This window comes from Leucoraja erinacea, chromosome 4 (genome assembly GCF_028641065.1).
Source record: "Leucoraja erinacea ecotype New England chromosome 4, Leri_hhj_1, whole genome shotgun sequence".
NCBI lineage: Eukaryota > Metazoa > Chordata > Chondrichthyes > Rajiformes > Rajidae > Leucoraja > Leucoraja erinaceus.
This window is the reverse complement of record NC_073380.1, coordinates 65,179,992-65,200,083: the sequence shown is the minus strand read 5'-3', so window position 1 is coordinate 65,200,083 and position 20,092 is coordinate 65,179,992. Positions and strand designations below refer to the sequence as shown.

The following is a 20,092-nucleotide window of genomic DNA, read 5'->3' as shown; positions in this document are numbered from 1 at the left end:
GATTAATAACATGACTAGTACATAACTAATATGGGGAGCTGCTAGCTGCATTTACCTCAGCATTTTGCTTCAATAATATGATACTATTAAATGTAATACATTAATTGAACATACTCCATAGCACACCGGCAAGATTATTCTCCTGTGGTTCAGGTGACAGTTCTGTGGAAGCAGAGACAGAAGCCAGGCAAAATGTTCTTGTTTCCAATCAATCAGTCTGCTGCAGGAGCTTCCTGTCTCTGCCACACTGCAACAGATTGAAGGAATAGTGAATTACTACAAAGAGCAGCTTGTGTTCCTCACTGAATGGACTATATGTGGTAGATCACTGCTCCCACTGAGCAGCACAATACTATTTGCAAGCAAATTGCTGCTTTCAGTGGACAAGGGTATGCAAGCCATGAGCAACTCAACAGCTCCAAGAGCAAGGAATACTGCATATAAGTGGCTGGTGGTTCTACACAGACAGAAATATGAGCCATCAGATTGCCATCCTACAGGAGTGTAGAGGTGACAAGCTTGAACGGAAATAAGGCACATGGGAGCATGTCTCACTTCTGTTGGAGCAGAGACGCACTATCAATCCACCTTATCATATCAATATGAGAAAAGTCAGGAGTTATGGGGAGAAGGCAGGAGAATGTGGTTGAGAGGGAGAGATAGATCAGCCATGGTGGAGTTGAGTTGATGGGCCAAATGCCCTAATTCTGCTCCTATCACATGAATTTATGAAGTCATGCTCAGGTAGGTTAGGCCCATGACACCCACAAGGAAAAACGACAGCAGGAATGAGTCTCTGTACAAATTGTAGTTCTGCTAATGTTTTGCACTTGATTATAAAATATATTTACTAAGCCTACAGTGGCCAGGTTATCTGGTAATGATTGTGTAACATTTCTAATGCAACATTGAATTCTGTTTCCTCATGAATGTTAAACACTTATGATGGCAATCCCTGGGACCACTGTTGTTTATTATCAATGTTAATAATGTGGATGTGAATGTAGGTGAACATGATTATTACGTTTCTGTGCTGTATATTCTCTAGAAATGTCATCGCTCAGGATTGAAAAATATTAGGAACAAATGAGAAAGAGTTACTCAAAAAATAATCATTTGTATAGAAAGTGTGACACGCCAACACCCACAGCCAGTTATTGTGAGATAAGTGAAATATGTTGCTTCTACCCCAAATAAATTCTCTCTGTAGTGTACCTTGAAATTGTGCTCCAATTTACACCACTATTCTGACGATGTGAAATTGAACTCCCTTGATTTTCATTGATGAATTGAGTGTGGACTTCTTTGTCTTGAAATGTTAGCCAAGTAATACATCTCCCGATGTGATTCTTGCCGACCTAACGATCCATTGCAAGTCACGCTATTTTCTGCTGCTTTGGCTACAATACTGGAATGTCATCATCATCAAGACCATCATCTTGGTTTAAACCTGAAATGGAGCTGCTCTGAAGAAGAGTCAAAAGTTATAATCTTCTGAGCACAGAACCACTCATCAGGATATACAGACACTAAACCAATATTAGACACAAAATACTGGAGTAACTGAAGACTGAAGAAACAAAGGAGTCTGAAGAAGAGTATCCACCCGAAACGTCACCCATTCCTTCAATCTATAGATGTTGCCTGTCCCGCTGAGTTACTCCAGCATTTTGTGTCTACTGTGTAAACCAGCCTCAGCAGTTCCTTCCTACACTAAACCAAGATGAATGTATCAGGCCATTTCAGTAACAAGATAAGGGTTTCATTCATTGATGTGATTATGATATGTGGTGGAATGGTGTGCATTTTGGCCACTCTGGCTGATGACTACTGTCCTTTATGGGTAAGGAGGACTGGGTTATGGAGGGGGTTTATTGCTTGCAGTGCAAAAGCATGTTCCGTCCTCCTTTGAAAGCATCTCTTTATGAGGAAATCCCTTATAACATGCAGATTATCCTTCCCTTTTCCACCCAGTAGAAGAGGAAGACATTGATTTTGAATGGAACATTTCATGGTTGCCTTCGAGCATCCTGCAGCAGATCTTCAGGCTTATCAACCTGGCCATTAGGATTCATGCTCTCCTTTCCGATCTTCCTCTGATACCGGGACTGGCTGCAGTCTGCACCACAGCACTGTGACGTCTCTGCACCTGCTGAACACACACTTCAAGAGGCAGCAATGGAATCTCATCTTGAGGAGACCAATGAGATTTTCACAATGATACTGGTATCTCCGTGATTCAAGCCTAGATTGATGACATCACCATGGATACCAAATGTACCCAGGATGTATCCTGCCAGACAGAAAATCTCAGCAGTATGAAGACCCTCAAGATAATCAATCATGGGGTGCTGCCAGCAAACATTATATTGATCATTGAGAATTGTTTCTCCTGATTAACAATTGACTGAACATTGAGGAAGTGGAAACTGTTGCAGTTGATAAAAAGCTCTGGATTGTGGATGGAAGCCTTGTTGGCAACTCCCAGAATTCGTACTGAAATCAAAATAGATAATTTCATTTCTTGAGTTGAAGACCTGGATGACCTCTGATGCAGAAAGTTAAAAGATCTGATCAATGGCAAGATGGGAGCCACCATCACCTTGCACTCCTTACTTTACTTTTCTAGAGGGTAAGAGGAGTCCAGTAAATCTAGGAAAAGTGAGAATTGTTTAGGGTTGGTTAACCAATCTATTCTTTGTATATTCTTAACAAAGAGTAGTAATACTAACAGCATGCTTCATTGTCAAATGTGCTTTCTGTTAGTTGAGACATTAAACTTCATCTACCTGTTCTTAAAAACACAATTTATGAAATAATGCCTTTAACCTGCAGAAGTGTCAGCAAAGCGCTGCAAACGTTATCTCAGGACCAACTATGTTGGCATAGATAGTTAACAGCAGGAAGACATAAATTCAGCATTTACCGTATCATCTTGTTTGATCTGGGGATTTGCACGGAGTAAAATGGCTGCTGTGGTTACTGTTGTTGTCAAATATATATTTTTATGTATTTGGCTATAAAGTGCACTTTATAACAGGATTTTTATTGTCTGCTCCTATGCAAGGATAATAACAAAATAAACCTAATCTAATTTAAAGTTTATTTTTCTACTCCTCCAAAGAATTATACCAGTGCTCTCATTAGCACTCTGGATGGAATGCATTCCCATAAGAAAAGGATTAATATAATCAGAGCTCAAAAGGTTGGGAGGGGAGGGGGAAAGAGAGGGAGATGCACTATTGGCAGCACCCCAGTATCGAGAATTGGAATCACTGCTCGGAAGGGATGTTGTTGGAGACGATAGATCAAGCTGCTCTACACTGAAACGAGGAGCTCAAGGCTGCACCCTGATCTCAATCTTAGCTCAGCAGTGGAACACAGTGGACTTGTTTTCTAATTGTGTCTTGGATTATTGTGTCTTTTTTTCCCTGCATTTGTGTGCAATTTATATAGAATTTGTTCTTGTGCATCGTTTGAGACTACATGCCCGTGACACTGCCACAAGCAAGATTTTCATTGTAGTTATGCATATGACAAATAAACTCTACTTGCATTGCAAGTATGCAATGTTGCTGGAGGTTTCCAGCCCATGCCCCATGTGTTCACGGACTGTGAAGAGCCTCCGATCTCTCATCTCTTGTTGGACATGATAGAAGCTGCTATCTCCCTCATCTGTCGACCCATATCCTGGCTGTATGGTCATCTGCAGTAGAGAGACTTCTGCTGTAATTAGCTCAATAGGTAGCGCCACTGTTGAGCCCATTTACCAATGTCAGACCGAGTCAAATACCAGAGTCCATGTTAATGTAAATGGGAAGCAAAAGCAAAAGATTTAGGTAATACCAACTAAAAGTAATTTTTTAAATAATGATGTAAAGTTTTACATTTTAGTTGCAAGATTTTAGCCAAATTTGCCAGTGAAAAGCAATTCATGGCTTGTTCCTCCTCACCAAACCAACCATGACCCAGCTGTTGTCTAGACTCTGCCACTGGAATACAGGTTGCAGTATGTGCATATTCTGTATTCTTCAGGGATGAGAGAGGCATGAGTTTACCCATTATGCAATAGTGCCAGTAAAATCAGCTTAGAATAAGTGCTTGCAAGAATAACATTCACATAGTTTAAATGTTAAGTGTTCAGTCTTGCTAATGACCCATTGCAATGAGCCATTACTGCTCTGTTAACTGGCAAGTGTTTGCATTAGTCATTACTGCACAAATTGGCAACATGTTGTGATTAAAAACTACATGGAAGGGGAATAGTTCCTTTCAAAGATTGCTAGGTAGTAGCCCAATCCAGTCAGAGGTTCTGTACTGTAAGTATTGCACTGTGATACCTAAAGAGCCTGTCCCACTTACGTGTCCTTGGCACGCAAATTCCGCAACCTTGTGGTCGCGTTGAAGCGCACGGACATCGTATGGCCGTGCGGGGCCGTTCCCACTTAGAAACGCGGAGGGGTATGTAGTTGTGCGCGGCATCGCGCGGGGCTCCAAAATTTTTGTAGTGAACAAAATCTTCGCGCGCCAATGGCCTGAGGCGGAACTGCCGGCCAAAGTAGGACAGGCCCAAGACCTTGGCGCGACACAACGCCTCACCTCCAACAGCAACAGAAGCAGGCAAACGATCGCCGGTCTCGGCCTGGGGTTCACAGCCGTTGCGGTCTGGATCTGAGGAAATATTATACAATAGAATTGCTCAAATGATAACTTCTGTGTGAGGAAATTATGTTAAGTTACAAGAGAAGAACTTTTGAGGTTTTCCCACAAAGAAATAAAGAACACACATACATAGGAGAACAGATGGCTTATTATTACATGGAGATGTTGATGTGAATAGGCATAGCTTTGTTTGCTTTGAAGCGGCTGTAACTCAGTCAGAAGTTGTATTTGGTTTAGTTTGGTGTTTAGAGTATAGGTTATTGATGGGGTTCTTCTCAAGACATGAGCATCATGTGTCCTTTCTTTATGGCACATTTTTGAGCTCGGATGTGCAATAAAGGTGATTCATGGTTGGCTATATTGGGTCGTGGGCACCAAGGCTAGATAATAGTCTGTGATCTGGTTTGTGCTGTTTAAATGTATTTGTGTTGTGATGGTTGTGTGACCTTTGTATTAGGGTGGTTTCTTATGTTTATAGAAAACTGAGAAAGTAACTCTGTTTTGATAATCTTCCATTTGCTGTGTGGAATGCTATTAGTGAGGATAAAATAATGAGGTGAAAATAAAAGGCAGACAAAAATGCTGGAGAAACTCAGCCGTTGAGTCAGCATCTATGGAACGAAGGAATAGGCGACGTTTCGGGTCGAGACCCTTCTTCAGACTAATGTGGGGAGGGGGCGGAAAAAGAAAGGAAGAGACGGAGATAATAAGCTATGAGAGAGCTGGGAAGGGGAGGGGAAGGAGGGAGATAGCAAGGACTACCTGATATTGGAGGTCAATGTTCATACCGCTGGGGTGTAAACTACCCAAGCGAAATATGAGGTGCTGCTCCTCCAATTTGCGGTAGGACCCACTCTGGCCATTGAGGAGGTCCAGGACAGAAAGATCGGATTCGGAATGGGAGAGGGAGTTTAAGTGCTGAGTCACCGGGAGATCAGGTTGCTAAATGCGAACTGAACGGAGGTGTTGGGCGAAGCGATCGCCAAGCCTGCGCTTGGTCTCACCGATGTAGAGCAGTTGACACCTAGAACAGTGGATGCAATAGATGCGGTTGGAGGAGGTGCAGGTGAACCTCTGCCTCGACCTGGAAAGACTGCTTGGGTCCTTGAATGGAGTCGAGGAGGGAGGTAAAGCGACAAGTGTAGCATTTCCTGCGGTTGCAAGGAAAAGTACCATGGGAGGGGGTAGTTTGGGTGGGAAGGGACAAAGTGACCAGGGAATTACAGAGGGAGCGGTCTCTGCGGAAAGCTGAAAGGGAAGGAGATGGGAAGATGTGGCCAGTGGTGGGATCCCGTTGGAGGTGGCGAAAATGTCGAAGGATTATCTGTTGTATATGACTGCCGGCAGGGCTGCCAACTTTTTTTTTTTTTTTTCACACAAAGAGTGGTGAATCTCTGGAACTCTCTGCCACAGAGGGTAGTCGAGGCCAGTTCATTGGCTATATTTAAGAGGGAGTTAGATGTGGCCCTTGTGGCTAAGGGGATCAGAGGGTATGGACAGAAGGCAGGTACGGGATACTGAGTTGGATGATCAGCCATGATCATATTGAATGGCGGTGCAGGCTCGAGGGGCCGAATGGATTACTCCTGCACCTAATCTCTATGTTTCTATGTTTCTAACTCTCACGCTTTGAACGTGAGAATCACGCATTGGGGCAAATTCTCACGCTCTCACGCTGATCACATATTTCTCATGCTCTGTCGTGAGAAATTCTGTGATCAATGAAAATTTCAAAACTCATATAAACTGCACGGGCCACGGGTGTTGGAGAGCCGGGGCTGAAGCAGAGGGCGGGAACAGATGCGGGGAGCGGGGCTGGCAAGTGTTTGCGGGGCTGACGAGTCGCTCGCTGCAGCTCCGGCCATGGAGCAGCCTCAGTGCAAGAGTCCCGGGCCGTCGGAGGCGTTAGAAGAGTAGCGCCGCTGCCGTGAAAATCTCTGTATTTTACACACAGGTATTTTACCTGGTGAGACGCAGGAGGAGCCGGGCCCAGAATCACCCCATAGAGCCCGAAGCCTCCAAGTGACACAACTAGTCCCTTGGAACAGTTCTCCGGAGAAGGTTTGAGTCAAATGGCCTCAGGCCTGCAAGACGGCAGTCTGGCATCAGTTCGACGAGGACGTCGACAAGGTGCTAGAAGCAACTGCGAAGGGAGACGTGGACCGAAGGCTGCGGTCGATGACAACAATCATCATCAGCCTAGCAGTGGAAATGTTTGGAGAAGTGGAGAAGAAGCCGGCCAGAACACCTTTCACCATGAACCAACGAGCAACAAAGATCCACAAGATCCGGCAGGAGCTGAAGTCCCTCAAGAAGCAGTGTAAAGAGGCCACCAAAGAGCAACGTCCCCCCTTGGCTGAGCTGCAAAACCATCCTGAGGAAGAAGCTGATGACCCTCCGTAGAGCTGAGTGGCACCGAAGACGCCGGAAGGAAAGAGCCAGGAAGCGAGCATCCTTCATAGCCAACCCCTTCGACTTCACCAAACAACTACTCGGGCAGAAGCGCAGTGGGAGTTTGGCTTGCTCGAAGGAGGAGATCGACCGGCACATCCAGATGACCTACAGTGACCCCAGTCAGGCAGCAGGAGCTGGGCCAGTGCAACATCCTGATAAAACCACCTCCACCCATCAAGGAGTTTGATAGTAGAGAGCCACTCCTGAAAGAGGTCCAGGACGTTGTGAAGAGAGCAAGATCTGGCTCAGCCCCTGGCCCGAGCGGAGTCCCCTACAGGGTCTACAAGAACTGCCCCTTGTTACTGAAACGGCTGTGGAAGATCCTGAAAGTCATCTGGAGGAGAGGAAAAGTGGCGCAGCAGTGGCGATTCGCTGAAGGAGTCTGGATCCCAAAGGAGGAAGATTCCAAGAAGATCGATCAGTTCAGAATCATCTCCTTGCTAAGCGTTGAAGGCAAGATTTTCTTCAGCATAGTGGCGAGGCGGCTGACCAACTTCCTCTCCAGCAATGGCTACATCGACAGCTCAGTGCTAAAGGGAGGCTTGTCTGGAGTGCCGGGGTGTCTAGAGCACACGGGAGTGGTGACCCAGCTCATCAGAGAAGCCAGGGAGGACAAGGGAGACCTGACAGTGCTCTGGCTTGACCTGGCCAACGCCTACGGCTCCATCCCGCACAAGCTGATCCAGACAGTCATGGCCAAGCATCATGTGCCGGGCCAAGTGGCAGATCTCATCCTGGACTATTACAACCAGTTCAGCATCAGAGTCTCATCAGGGTCAGTAACATCAGAGTGGCACAGACTGGAGGTTGGGATCATCACAGGCTGTACCATCTCTGTGATCCTTTTTGCCTTGGCGATGAACATGATCGTCAAGTCTGCTGAGCCAGAGTGCCGGGGCCCTCGGACCAAGTCAGGAATGCGCCAACCACCAATCAGAGCCTTCATGGACCTGACTGTCACCACTGAGTCAGTGCCAGGAGGCAGGTGGATCCTGCAGGGGTTGGAGAAGCTGATTGGATGGGCAAGGATGAGCCTTGTTGTACGTGCCCCCTTGGGCAAGAGTGACCATAATATGGTTGAGTTCTTCATTAGGATGGAGAGTGACATTGTTAATTCAGAAACAATGGTTCTGAACTTAAGAAAGGTAACTTTGAGGGTATGATACGTGAATTGGCCAAGATTGACTGGCAATTAATTCTAAAAGGGTTGACGGTGGATATGCAATGGAAGACATTTAAAGACTGCATGGATGAACTACAAAAATTGTTCATCCCAGTTTGGCAAAAGAATAAATCAGGGAAGGTAGTGCATCCGTGGATAACAAAGGAAATCAGGGATAGTATCAAAGCGAAGGATGATGCGTACAAATTAGCCAGAAAAAGCAGCATACCAGAGGACTGGGAGAAATTCAGAGACCAGCAGAGGAGGACAAAGGGCTTAATTAGGAAAGGAAAAATAGATTATGAAAGAAAACTGGCAGGGAACATAAAAACTGACTGCAAAGGTTTTTACAGATATGTGAAAAGAAAGAGATTAGTTAAAACAAATGTAGGTCCCTTGCAGTCAGAAACAGGTGACTTGATCATGGGAAACAAGGATATAGCGGACCAATTGAATAACTACTTTGGTTCCGTCTTCACTAAGGAAGACATAAATTATCTGCCGGAAATAGCAGGGGACCGCGGGTCAAAGGAGTTGGAGGAATTGAGTGAAATCCAGGTTAGTCGGGAAGTGGTGTTGGGTAAATTGAATGGTTTAAAGGCCGATAAATCCCCAGGGCCAGATAGGCTGCATCCCAGAGCACTTAAGGAAGTAGCTCCAGAAATAGTGGATGCATTAGTAATAATCTTTCAAAACTCTTTAGATTCTGGAGTAGTTCCTGAGGATTGGTGGGTAGCAAACGTAACCCCACTTTTTAAGAAGGGAGGGAGAGAGAAAATGGGGAATTACAGACCAGTTAGTTTAACATCGGTAGTGGGGAAACTGCTAGAGTCAGTTATTAAAGATGGGATAGCAACACATTTGGAAAGTGGTGAAATCATTGGACAAAGACAGCATGGATTTACGAAAGGTAAATCATGTCTGACGAATCTTATAGAATTTTTCGAGGATGTAACTAGTAGCGTGGATAGGGGAGAACCAGTGGATGTGGTGTTTCTGGACTTCCAGAAGGCTTTCGACAAGGTCCCACATAAGAGATTAGTATACAAACTTAAAGCACACGGCATTGGGGGTTCAGTATTGATGTGGATAGAGAACTGGCTGGCAAACAGGAAGCAAAGAGTAGGAGTAAACTGGTCCTTTTCACAATGACAGGCAGTGACTGGTGGGGTACCGCAAGGCTCAGTGCTGGGACCGCAGTTATTTACAATATATATTAATGATCTGGATGAGGGAATTGAAGGCAATATCTCCAAGTTTGCAGATGACACTAAGCTGGGGGGCAGTGTTAGCTGTGAGGAGGATGCTAGGAGACTGCAAGGTGACTTGGATAGGCTGGGTGAGTGGGCAAATGTTTGGCAGATGCAGCATAATGTGGATAAATGTGAGGTTATCCATTTTGGTGGCAAAAACAGGAAAGCAGACTATTATCTAAATGGTGGCTGATTAGGAAATGGGGAGATGCAGCAAGACCTGGGTGTCATGGTACACCAGTCATTGAAAGCAGGTGCAGCAGGCAGTGAAGAAAGCGAATGGTATGTTAGCTTTCATAGCAAAAGGATTTGAGTTTAGGAGCAGGGAGGTTCTTCTGCAGTTGTACAGGGTCTTGGTGAGACCACACCTGGACTATTGCGTGCAGTTTTGGTCTCCAAATCTGAGGAAGGACATTATTGCCATAGAGGGAGTGCAGAGAAGGTTCACCAGACTGATTCCTGGGATGTCAGGACTGTCTTATGAAGAAAGACTGGATAGACTTGGTTTATACTCTCTAGGATTTAGGAGATTGAGAGGGGATCTTATAGAAACTTACAAAATTCTTAAGGGGTTGGACAGTCTAGATGCAGGAAGATTGTTCCCGATTGTTAGGGAAGTCCAGGACAAGGGGTCACAGCTTAAGGATAAGGGGGAAATCCTTTAAAACCGAGATGAGAAGAACTTTTTTCCACACAGAGAGTGGTGAATCTCTGGAACTCTCTGCCCCAGAGGGTAGTTGAGGCCAGTTCATTGGCTATATTTAAGAGGGAGTTAGATGTGGCCCTTGTGGCTAAGGGGATCAGAGGGTATGGAGAGAAGGCAGGTACGGGACACTGAGTTGGATGATCAGCCATGATCATATTGAATGGCGGTGCAGGCTCGAAGGGCCGAATGGCCTACTCCTGCACCTAATTTCTATGTTCCTATGTAAGCCAGGAAAATCAAGGTCACTGGTGCTGAAGAAGGGCAAAGTCATGGACAGGTTCCGCTTCAACATCGAAGGGACACCAATCCCAACTGTCTCCAAAAGGCCAGTGAAGAGTCTTGGCAAGGTGTTTAACAGCAGCCTGAAGGATACAGCATCTGTCCAGGCAACCTGTCAGGAGCTGGAGAGCTGGTTGAGAGCAGTGGACCGGTCGGGGCTTCCCGGCAAGTTCAAGGCATGGATTTACCAGCATGGTATCCTGCCAAGGATACTCTGGCCACTGCTTGTCTACGAAGTCCCAATATCCATCGTAGAGAGATTGGAGAGGAAAGTCAGCAGCTTTCTCAGGAGGTGGCTGGGACTGCCCAGGAGCCTTAGCAGCATCGCCCTTTACGGAAATAACACCAAGCTCCAGCTGCCCCTGAAGTCCCTGGAGGAGGAGTTTAAGGTGACTCAGGCCAGTGAGGTGATGCTGTACAGGGACTCCAGCGACCCCAACGTGGCTCAGGCAGGGGTGGAGGCGAAAACTGGGAGTAAATGTAGTGCCGGCGAAGCCGTGCTGCAAGCAGAGTCTCGGATACGCCACAGAGTCCTGGTGGGAGCAGTGACTCGGGGAAGAGCTGGCCTGGGAATCTTCCCATCTCCCCAGTTTGACAAGGCCAAGGGGAAGGAGAGGCGCAGGCTGGTCCAGGAGGAAGTGAGGGCAGTGGTGGAGGAGGAGAGGTCTACCAGAGCAGTTGGATTGAGGCAGCAGGGAGCCTGGACAAGGTGGGAGCAGGCCATGGACCGAAAAGTCACATGGACTGAGCTCTGGCAGGCTGAACCACAGCCCATCAAGTTCCTGGTCCAGGCAGTGTATGATGTCCTGCCCAGCCCATCGAACCTCTTCATCTGGGGCAAAGCGGAATCTCCAGATTGCCCGCGATGCTCAGGCAAGGGAACGTTGGAGCACATCCTGAGCTGTTGCCCAAAGGCTCTTGGGCAGGGCTGGTACACATGGCGTCACGACCAGGTTCTCAAACCATTGCAGAAGCCATCAGCATGGGGATCAGCAGCTGCAGACGAGCCCCACCACCCAGATGATCACCTTCGTGAAGGCCGGAGTGCAGCTGCCAAGAACCACAGCAGCCAGGAATCCGTCAGGAATCCTGGCAACTGTGCAGGACTGGCAGCTTTCCGTAGAGCTGGTGAAACAGCTGAAGTTCCCAAGGCACATTGCCATGACCACCCTGAGGCCAGATATCCTCCTGGTCTCAGAGGCGACCAAAAACATCATCTTGTTGGAACTGACAGTGCCGTGGGAGGACCGTCTGGAGGAAGTTGGCCAAGTATGAAGAGCTGGTCATAGACTGCCGCAAGCAGGGCAGGAAGGCAAGGTGTATGCCCATCGAGTCTTGAGTGTACTGGGCATAAACAGAGTGGCGAGGAGAAAGGCCATCAAGAACACCACAGAGGTAGTGGAGAAGGCCTCGAGATGGCTCTGGATCAGGAGAGGAGGTCCATGGGGAGGAGCGAATGCCACCTGAACACAAGTCGTGGTCTGATCAACCATGGCTGGGTCGCCTTGGTGAGGGCGTCTGATGTTGAAAGACCCGAAACACCCAATGACCCCAGGTTACATCACTGATGATGTGTTCAGGAGCATCTATCGATGTATTTGTAGCAATATGCAAAATTCGCCCAGGTGACCGGCATGGATCAGGCTGCGGTTCCTGGAGGACAACCAATGGCTGCTGGAAGTAAGTACCAAGCACTGGGTAGAAACGGTGGAAGATAGTGGACTTCTAATGGGAGTGATTGGAGAAAGCATCCTGCTTTCCTGCTAGATTTTCATTTACTGTAACTGCAGGCAAAATGTTTCCAACGTTGGGGGAGTTCAGAACCATGGGTCACAGTTTAAGAATAAAGGGTAGGTCAGTTAGGAATGAGATGAGGACAAACTTTCTTCACGCAGAGAGTTGTGAATCTGTGGAATTCTCTGCCACAGAAGGCAGTGTAGGCCAATTTACTGGATGTTTTCAAGAGAGAGTTACATTTAGTTCTTGGGGCTAATGAAATCAAGGGATACGGGAAAAAAACCTGGAAAGAGGTACTGATTTTAGATGAATAGCCATGATCATATTGCATGGCAGTGCTGGCTCGAAGGGCCGAATGGCCTATTCCTGCACCTATTTTCTATGTTTCTATGCTTGAGTATATGGCAATAAAACTCAATCGATTTAAGCATTCATGCATGGTGGAGAGATACAGTGTGAAAACAGGCCATTCGGCGCAACTTGCCCACACCCGCCAACATGCCCCAGCTACGCTACCTGCTTTTGGTCCATATCTCCAAACCTGCCCTATCCATGTATCAGTCTAACTATTTCTTAAATGTTGGGATGGTCCCTGCCTCAACTACCTCCTCTGGCAGCTTGTTCCATACACCCACCACCCTTTGTGTGGAAAAAGTCACGACTTAAAAAGTTACCTTTTCAAAATTATTCATACAAAATACATTGAAATCATACTTCTACAATGCACTAAAACATGATTTTAATAGACCAAATTTCAAAAAGTCCCTACCCTGGGAGGGGGGACACCCCACTTGCACACCCTCTCCCCACTCGGTTGCTCCACTCACTCACCGGGTACCCCCAAGGCCAGTGGTCGCTCAGCCTCCTCACTTTCAAAAACGCTCTGCGGCCCCTGGTTCAGACGGAGAACACTGCCAGATGTGAGCGGGGAACTGAGGCCAGTTGTCCATGATGTCTGGATCCCATTGCTCAGCGCTTCATGTTTCGGAGTTGGCTAATGTTATTGATTTGTAATTAGCCTGATTTGTAATTAGTTGATAAAACCTTAATTTATTAATCCGGAATATCCAGGGGGATGGGATAAGTGTAATATTAAAATGACATGCAAGGTGTCAGGCTGTCTGTCACAACATACAGCCACGATAACTCATTATTTCCTTCAGTTAAATATTGGGAAGGTAGCATTATTGTCATTTGCCACTCAACTATTATGTTTGTTTACCTCACTGACTATTTGAATAGAAATGTCCCCAATCGCGTTGTTTTATTAATTGAACATGTAGATGAACCTCCTCAAAGAGCGTAGTCAGATGGAAACTGATTCGGATGAGATATTTAAGAGCTTGTTCAAAGAAGGGGAATATTTTAAAGGAGTGACAGAGATACTTGCAGGGGGAATGTGTGAGGAGATTATTATTTGTCTTTAGTTTTGGCTTGAACCAGGACATCTGAAGATTCAAAGTTTAATATAGTAATTGTACTGGTACTGACCCCAACCAACGATAATGAATATCATCCATTACGGAGCTTTAACTTTTATGATGACATTTAAACTTCACTTGGATTTCAATAATTTCAATGTAAAAGCATTGGAACAAAAAATTGCCCTTGGTACATATTAACTGTAATATAATAATGTATGCATGTTGGTAGGTGCAATCAAAACAAAGATCTTTTTATTATTGTTGTGTTATGAATACCACAGAAAATATGATGTACTTTCAAGATCACATTTAATAGAATAATATTGCTTAAATATATAGTTATTGGACTTTGCATTTCGGAAAAGTCCCAGCTGAGAGGAAGACAGCAAAATACTGAAAATATTGGGGGTGCAAATGACTTCAGGACAGTTTGTTAGGAAAATGAAAGAAATGGTAACAGAATATTTATACAGCTGAGTGAGTATAATTTTATGGATGAGAAATTGTGTTCAACCAATTGATGACTTCTTTGACAAAGTAACTAGCATGTTCGATAACAAGGAAGCCAATGGATGTAGCAAATTTTGTTATAGATAATTTGGTCTGTGAAGTGCCCCATAAAAGATTACTGGATTAGATGAGCACCTGTGGACTTGAATGTAATAGGTTAAGTCCAGGGGGTCAGATATGGGGCTTTATGTGAGGGCCAGATATATTGTCAGTGCAGAGGGGCAAGGAGCAAGGCATCCAGAGTCAAGGTCTGGAATAGTACTAGGTGTGCAGTCAAAGCTGGGACAATGGGAGTGTTCAGCACTGGGAACCATAGCAGGTAAGCAGCTACGATCAGGGTAGAATAGGGGGCCAGGTGTAAGGCTGTGGAATGTAATTTACTCTAACCTTATTCATAGCTAATCCAATTTAAAGCATATATATTGCATTCAAGTGCAAGTTAAAAGAATCGCTACTGTATGCACCATATTGCACAATTTCAAGCTGAAAAATGCAAAAGCTCCGTACCACAGCCAATGTGTGACATTACATATTGCAGAATCAAAATATTGACCAGGATTGCCCCATTTCATGCGCTATCTTTGTGACTCTCCCTCCCCCTCCTCACATATTGAACTGTCAGCAATCTCACTGACACAAATTAGCTGAATATTTCACAACTACACTGCTGAGTTTGCAAATGACAACCAAGCTTCAGACTGAGGTTCCTGAACTACAGACATATTTGAAATCAAGCATTTATTTATAGAATTCCAATTTTTTTAATTAAAAAAAATTAAAATGACCAAGGAAAAACGCATCCAAACCACATCCTCTCCCTTAGAGGTCAGTAATTCAAGTTGAACGGGATTGTACTTGAAAAGCAGCTCCAGCAAGTATAAGGCAAGGAGGCAAACGATGGATTGTATTTGGTTCCCCAGCACAGCATCATTAGGATTGGGCCTCATTGGTTCTGATAGTTCCAATAAAACGCACTCGTGCTATTGAAGCAATTATAAGATCATACTTAACTGCTTGTTGACGTTTAAAATTCATTCCAGGCATTAGAAATCAATTATGCCAAGTTGGCTGAAGCAAAATGAGTACAAAATTAAACAGTTGAAAAAAGCATGAGACAATCATTTATACGGCTAGTCAGCACTATTTCACCATTCATTTGCAGAGGGTGGTCTATACTTACGCCAAATCCCATAAGATGTTCAGGTGTTCCTATTATCTTCCAAACCATTGTGGATAAATTTTTATAAGGAAAATATCACTCCTCGTGTAATGACGGAAAGGTGCTGATAGTTATACACACACACCTTCTAACTCCAGCAAGGGTAATAAAATAATGCAGGAAAATAATGGGACATTAAAGAGAAACAAGGGTTTTGGGCAATGTGAAATGGTTTATCTTGGCATACAAGTGAACTACAACATCTGTAGGCTATACAAAAAACATACTACACATTATAAAGACTCCAAAATATTTTCTACCAGATTTAGCTAAAGGATTCTTGCTCAGTCATGATTTTCTCAAGAATGTTGTCCAATGAACACAAGTGCATTTTTCCTTCTAAAATGGTGGATCACGGAAAGAAAATGCCACCTACTGTTCTCATACTGATAAAGGGACAGAAATTTCACCCAAAACAATTTATTGTCAAGTAGTTCCTTCGTGGAAGCAAACAGAAAACATCAAACAGGAACAAAGCAGCCTGCGTGATGGGTACCCCAACTATCTAGTATTCTAGTTGATCGATTCTTTCCTCAAAAACTATTACATAACTGTAGCATGTACCACCTGCACAATGTACCCTACTTCCTTTCCTAGGTTATTTTGACATCTCCCAAACATATGAACGTTACCTCCAAGGTCAAGAGCCTCATGAATCTGTGAACATCAGCTCCAAGTTGCACGCTATCACCCTTCTTCATAACAAGGTAGGAATATATTCAACCAAAATGGTTTGCTGCAGTTCCAAAACTTACCACCACCTTCAAGAGCTTTGCCAAGAATACTTAAGACGTATGTAAAAAATGAAAAGGTTGCTTCTAAGGAGGTCAGGGCAACTGCATGACTACCAAGCACTTTTGAGTTTAGAAATGAATATTGTGTGTGGGATGGGATAAACAAAAAAATGATTGGCAATGAAGTGAAGAGAATTTGGGAAAGAAACTGAGACCTCCCCCTCCCCCCCCCCACAGCACTTGATAGCACAAGGTGACATGACAATGTGCCAGAGAAACTTGAACTAGTGTCCCTTAACTGGTGGTGGTGGTGGAATGGGAGTTGGGGGAGTGTACATCAATAGCTCAAGTATCACAGTCATGATGGGACTGCTGGAGTGCAGGCTTCCCAAGAATACTGCGGTTATTGCAACCCTCAACTATTCTGATAAGCACTTGTTTCGATGGCTGAAAGTGCCTATCTGTGGCCATCCACCAAGGTCTCAACTCGTCTGGCACAGCTCATCCAGAGAATCACTGTGGCTCCTAACTATTCATTAGCTCAGCTATATCATGCAGCCTTTCGATGCATCTGGCGTAATGAGGCTGTATACCCAGATGCACATTGGTTCTTTGCAGTGCAGACACGTACCCTTCCTGATACAACACCTCACACTTGCTTGGATTAAAGTCCACCTGCCCTACCCTTGTCCGTATCTATAACTATTCTATATCCTGCAGTATCGTTTAACAGTCTTCTTCAGTGCCCGAGACTCCATCAATTTTTGTGGCATCTGCAAATTTACTGTTTTACATTTTAATCCAAATCTCACAGACGTCACGGTATTAATACCTACAGAGCACCATGGGTCAGTAACCTACAGCCAAAATGATACAGCTCTGAATCCAAAGTATCAAGTCATTATTACCCTAAAACAGATCAATAGGTTATGTCCTTTCACACGGGTTGTAACAGCACGGTGGCACAGCGGCAGAGTTCCACCTTTACAGTGCCAGGGACCCGGGTTTGATCCCTACCAAGGGTGCTTGTCTGTACAGAGTTTGTACATTCTCCCTGTGACCTGCGTGGGCTTCCTCCAGGATCTCCGGCTTCTTGCCACACTCCAAAGATGTACAGGTTTTTAGACAAATTGGCTTGGTATAATTGTAAAATTATCCCTAGTAAGTGTAGGATAGTGTTAATGTGTGGGGATCGCTGGCTCGGATGGACACGGTGGGCCGAAGGGCCTGTTTTCATGCTATATCACTAAACTAAATGAAGCAGACACGTGTCATGTTCTTAATTGTAATACATTGTTCAAGAAATACTAGAAAAGTCATTCATTGAAAAAAATGCAATGTTTGTTTTATTGGATTTGTTCATTGTCCGAGAATTGTTGAGTTTAACACAGGAGTTTTGAGATCAATACATAAGGTACAGGGACTAAATGCTTTAAGACATCTTGGAAGTACTGACAACCCTTCTGTATTTCAATGCTTACACTGCAATATCAAACATTGAATTACAAAAAGGATTCCAAAGTGGTTACGTTAGATGTATTAATGTTCATAATTCTGTACAACCTTGTAGCATTTACCAATCATCTATAAATTTTGCCACCATAATTCTTTTTGACATATTGAGGATCGGGTGGGGGAGGGGGTAAAAATCAAACTGTGGTTTTCAGTTCAATACATTTCAACTGGTCTTGGGTATGCAAGATGTAGGCTGGAGTAAAGTTGGGACCAAAAGCACTAATAATAAACAGCCACACAATTATGCTATTGATAGCAATGATATTTTGCAAAACATCCAAGTGGCATTGATTCATCTATATTTAAATAATTTAATTCAATGCAAGGTGAAAATGTAATCCAAGGAAGATACAAATTGAATGCAAACAAGATAAGTATTTTAAATAAAACAGATTTTTAATAATAAAATGTGGAGGGATGAGAGAAATGGAGCCTTCAAGCAAAATCATTAAACATTTTGGAAAGGGAAGTGTAGTTAAGTTAACTGAACTAATGGCTACAATCTATTTGGAAATGGTATAACCACTCTACTTTTTTTTAATGTTCAGTTGATGTTTCTAATTACCACAAGAGTGCAAAGGTTTAACTATGGTAACAAGTGTTCACAAATTATGAGGGGATGGGCATGAAATTGTGTAAACAAGGTCTAGGCGAGTTGGTTGTGCATTTTAAGCTGTATTCAACAGTAGGGTCAACACAATATAAAAGAACTGATTTTCTGCAATCCTTTTTGTATTACAGGCACACACCAACTTCATCAAGAAAGCCGCTAACGAGACTGAGCTCCAGCAAGCAGAGTGCTAAATGAAAACAGTTAATGGAGTAAACATCAGAAAACTCCAATAATATTCAGTTATCAATTCATTTTGATATTGCATTTTGGCAAATTTTGCCTATTTCAGAAGTAACTACAAACTAAACCTGTAACATTCATGCACACTCACCTATAGTACCCTTTCAATCATTATAGACTAAAGTTGGATTAACACATTTAGATATGGACTGATGAATTCCATTTTGTTTCTGCAACATGGATTAAAATGATAAAAAATCTTTAAAAAGGATCAAGCTACAAATGCATGATTTTTCTTGAGCAACTGCATTGTATCGAAATAAGGTTTGAAACTCAAATGCAATGTCATTATTTACACTGCTGCAAAATAACTTAAAACAGTTCTATCACTTCCCACCATTTGGATCAGAAAAATTGAATATGGAAACCTTGAACTTCTTGACAGGCATTTGCTGGTGTTTTGCCATGTACTGTACAGGGGAAGTGCATATATCTTAGTTGATAGTGGTGGGAACGGATCCCTGTCAGAAGTCATGAGAAGTAAATTGCATAAGTTAAATGGAATGCTGAATTTCCAGCTGTGGAGAAAAGAACTCTGTTCCCTTTGGATGGGTATAGTACGATTTAAAGTAACATGCAACAGGCTAAGAGCATTATTTGATACCAGAATATGAATTTGGCCATAGAAGCTATCAAACATTTCAAAAACAGAACAAAATCCACACAACAGCAAATGTAAAAGATTTCCCTCTCTTCAGGCTTCCCCACAAGGGAAGAACCTGCAAGCCCCCCCCCATTTCCAAGATTTTCTAAAGTGTCAAGACAGAAGCAATTCAAAAGACAGACTTTGGATATCAGAGAATGTGTTGGCAACTCACTGCAACAGCATCACAGTGGTAGAGTAGCTGCCTTACAGCACCCTGGTTCTATCCTGACTATGGGTACTTGTTTGTACAGAGTAACCCGTGTAGGTTTTCTCCAGGATATCCGGTTTAGTCCCACACTTTAAAGACGTACAAGTTTGTAGATTAATTGGCTTGGAATAATTTTTAATTGGCCCTAGTACGTATAGGAGTGTTAGTTTGTGGGGAGCTGGACGGCATGGACTTGGTGGGCCGAAGGGTCTGTTTCTGCACAGTATCTCTAAACTAAACTAATCCATTGCAATTCTAAATATCTTATGCCTTCAACTGTGTCAACCATCCAGATATACATATTTCGGCTGTCCATTGATAACCTGATGTTTAAGTTGAGGGTGAAGGCAGCTAGGTATATACTTGGTCAATGGAACAAAGCACGGAGTCGACAGATTTGGATAATAGCAAAGCCTCAACAGGGTAAAAAAGTCCCTTTGTGACTGCTTTGTACAGTACAACCAAATGTCAAAAAAACTTCAGTGAGAACATTAGTGATTGAGATGCAATGGACCAAAAAAAATTAAATGCTGACTTTTAAAAGACATGGCAAAGGATTGAGAAGTGATAAGTGTCCTTGCTATTGAAAGCTTGCTTGCAGGTACAGCAGCCATTTAAGAATGCAAATAGTCATACTATTTGCATCGCTGATAGCTTGAGAATGAGATTCTACTCCAATGTACAAGGAAGTACTTGCTATAGAGAGAAAACAGTAAAATCTCAACAGGAG

At 43.8% G+C, this 20,092-nt stretch overlaps 1 protein-coding gene across 1 annotated transcript in view; it reads left to right on the top strand.

Annotated features, from left to right (window-relative positions):
* stau2 (staufen double-stranded RNA binding protein 2) overlaps window positions 1-18,627 on the top strand; it is a 345,477-nt gene extending 326,850 nt beyond the window's left edge. Inside the window, exon 15 of the mRNA XM_055634484.1 lies at window positions 18,397-18,627. Coding sequence (XP_055490459.1) covers window positions 18,397-18,463 — 67 coding nt within the window. The 3' untranslated portion in view covers window positions 18,464-18,627. The remainder of the gene's footprint in view (window positions 1-18,396) is intronic.
* The last annotated feature ends 1,465 nt before the right edge of the window (window positions 18,628-20,092 follow it).